Genomic DNA, 3,206 nt, shown 5'->3' with positions numbered 1-3,206 from the left:
TGTCTGTAGAGGTTTGAGTCTGTTACTAATGTCTGTAGAGGTTTGAGTCTGTAACTAATGTCTGTAGAGGTTTGAGTCTGTTACTAATGTCTGTAGAGGTTTGAGTCTGTAACTAATGTCTGTAGAGGTTTGAGTCTGTAACTAATGTCTGTAGAGGTTTGAGTCTGTAACTAATGTCTGTAGAGGTTTGAGTCTGTATCTAATGTCTGTAGAGGTTTGAGTCTGTAACTAATGTCTGTAGAGGTTTGAGTCTGTAACTAATGTCTGTAGAGGTTTGAGTCTGTAACTAATGTCTGTAGAGGTTTGAGTCTGTTACTAATGTCTGTAGAGGTTTGAGTCTGTAACTAATGTCTGTAGAGGTTTGAGTCTGTAACTAATGTCTGTAGAGGTTTGAGTCTGTAACTAATGTCTGTAGAGGTTTGAGTCTGTAACTAATGTCTGTAGAGGTTTGAGTCTGTTACTAATGTCTGTAGAGGTTTGAGTCTGTATCTAATGTCTGTAGAGGTTTGAGTCTGTAACTAATGTCTGTAGAGGTTTGAGTCTGTAACTAATGTCTGTAGAGGTTTGAGTCTGTTACTAATGTCTGTAGAGGTTTGAGTCTGTAACTAATGTCTGTAGAGGTTTGAGTCTGTAACTAATGTCTGTAGAGGTTTGAGTCTGTAACTAATGTCTGTAGAGGTTTGAGTCTGTAACTAATGTCTGTAGAGGTTTGAGTCTGTAACTAATGTCTGTAGAGGTTTGAGTCTGTAGATGATTATTCATTTTAGAATCACTGTGTGTGTGTGTGTGTGTGTGTGTGTGTGTGTGTGTGTGTGTGTGTGTGTGTGTGTGTGTGTGTGTGTGTGTGTGTGTGCGTGTGTGTGTGCGTGTGTGTGTGTGTTCATGCATTGCTTCTGTGTGTTATATTGAGCCAATTTGTGCTGACTAGCCAAATGTAGCCTAGCTTAGATAAATAGCTCCCTGTGCTCTTCAGGGCTCATCAGTTAATTGAATAACGTCATTACTGCTGCTAATTAGCTTTAGCCTTTAATCTGTGGACACACACACACACACACACACACACACACACACACATCGGCACATGCTGACAGCATCCCATGCAGCCTGTACGACACATATATATATATATATATCTACACATGAATGGTTCTCATACGTGTTACACACAGACACACACTGAGCGTTCACTCACTGACCAGTGGGGGCGGAGTTTACTAACCTTTTATGTTCAGGGCCAGTGAAACCTTGTCAAACGTAACCTACGGCAACAAAAAGAGAACGTTGAAGAGAAGGAACAATATCAGAAGCAAAGAACTCACTCATTAATCATTTACCTGAGTTTTACATGTAAAAGCAGTGACTCCTAAAATTAATATTTTGATACAAAATAAGATATTATCTATTGATAATAATGATATTATAGTTTTCTATATCACCAAAGTAGAAAATATCAAAACATCTTGAATTTTGATAAATTGCCCAGCCCTAAATTATAAATTAGCCTAAATAAAAACATAAATGTGTTTATGAAGCACATGTGTTTATTTAATATCCCCTTACGTTACAAATACGTAACGATAAACTCCTCCAGGTCCTGTATATTGTGTTTATGTTAGCGCCAAGTGAAGCTCCTCCCACCATATAGTTGTTTGCTGTGCTGTGTTTGTAGCATCTCTGTTGCTACGCTAGTCACTTCCTGGTTCTGTACACTTATGCTAAAGTTGCTTCTTGTACAAACTTTTCTTCTGAAAACAACAAACTTCAGCAACAACAAACATCAGAGGTTTATTCCATGAAGCAGGTTATGTTCAAACTCTGAGTATGTTCAGGCTCAAATGATGAAACTCTGAGTATCTCATTCATAAACGTGAGGTATGTTACCATGGCAACATTGTCCATGAACTAAACCTGGTCGCTGACAGGTTTTATCAAAGAAACCCTGGGTTTCTACCTGGCTCCGCCCACCTGAACACTTTAATAAACCTTAACACTTTTCTCTGAAACACATTAGTAACATCACACACCACGGACGTGTTCACATCATTACTAATGTTGTGTTGATTTATGTTTTTTTGTTGTTGTGATAACGGTAGTTTTCTTTCTAACATTGTAGATGTAGATCATTAAGTTATAGATGTCACAGGATGATAATTGGGCATCCAGTATTTTGCACAACTAATTTGCTTGTTTGTGTGTGTGCTTTTATTTTGAAGTGTTCTTACTGTTGTGCATTGCTGCGCTTGTTATTTCCTGTTTTAATCACTTGGACCCTCACACCTGTGGCAGACTGTTTTTCAATCAGCTTTGATCCAATGAGCATAAAAGCTGGGGGCGGACAACGGCTAGACAGCGGTCTACGAAACGGAGAGGAGCGGGTAACGGGGAGGCAGGGGCTGCACAGCGGTCTACGAAACGGAGAGGAGCGGGTAACGGGAAGGCACCGGCTGGCTTTGAGAGAGAAGGAGAAGGAACACGGCAGGAGTAGCGGCAGCAGCCTCCGGAGCAACGGCAGCAGCGCAGCCTCCGAAGCAGCAGCAACAGCGGCGGCAGCAACAGCCCCCGAAGCAGCGGCAGCGGCGCAGCCTCCGAAGCAGCAGCAACAGCGGCAGCGGCAGCAACAGCCCCCAAAGCGACGGCAGCGGCAGCAACAGCCCCCGGAGCAGCGGCAGCAACAGCCCCCGGAGCAGCGGCAGCAACAGCCCCCGGAGCGACGGCAGTGGCGCAGCCTCCGAAGCAGCGGCAGCGAGGCTGTGAAGCGGTGAAGCCAGAGTACGACGCCGATCACAGCAGGCGGGCAGAGTATCTCTGCCCCCGTGTGTAAGTACCGTTTTAGTACTCTTGCGGGATTGACTGCACTGGCTTATAAACGATTTTGTGAAAGGGGACACCTCACTGCCTCTGGCCTTTTGTCCCAGTGTAGGCTCCGCCATAGAGGAAGAAGAGGAACGGGACTACAATCCAGCTCCGCCAACCATCCCTCTTCCTCACCCGTTGGGATGAACTTTTAATGTTTTAAACCTTTTTTTTTTTGCTGGCATCACCACCCACGGTGTTATTTTAGATCTTTGCAATAAATTAATTATCATACCTGTTAAACTGTATCTTTGGTTGATTACACTGCTTGCCTTGTGTAAATTATTCTAAGAGTTCCTAGCCTCTCATAAAATACTAGGTGGCGTTGTCATCGAGAAGCGGCCACGACCTAC

General features: G+C 43.4%; 1 protein-coding gene across 1 annotated transcript; it reads left to right on the top strand.

The window, feature by feature from the left end:
• The first annotated feature begins 2,312 nt into the window (after positions 1-2,312).
• Positions 2,313-2,969, top strand: LOC114460297 (uncharacterized protein DDB_G0283357-like). Its single transcript, XM_028442228.1, has 2 exons — positions 2,313-2,817; positions 2,921-2,969. Exon 1 carries the CDS (start codon positions 2,313-2,315, stop codon positions 2,760-2,762), a length of 450 nt encoding a protein of 149 aa, XP_028298029.1. The 3' UTR covers positions 2,763-2,817; positions 2,921-2,969.
• The last annotated feature ends 237 nt before the right edge of the window (positions 2,970-3,206 follow it).

The sequence above is a fragment of the Gouania willdenowi genome, unplaced genomic scaffold (genome assembly GCF_900634775.1).
Source record: "Gouania willdenowi unplaced genomic scaffold, fGouWil2.1 scaffold_420_arrow_ctg1, whole genome shotgun sequence".
Lineage (NCBI taxonomy): Eukaryota > Metazoa > Chordata > Actinopteri > Blenniiformes > Gobiesocidae > Gouania > Gouania willdenowi.
Note: the sequence above shows the minus strand (reverse complement) of the source record. Positions and strands in the feature narration are given on the sequence as shown.

What these genes read in the sequence shown, in the direction of transcription:
- LOC114460297 (XM_028442228.1), top strand. Translation starts at nt 2,313, where the DNA reads ATGAGCATAAAAGCTGGGGGCGGACAACGGCTAGACAGCGGTCTACGA.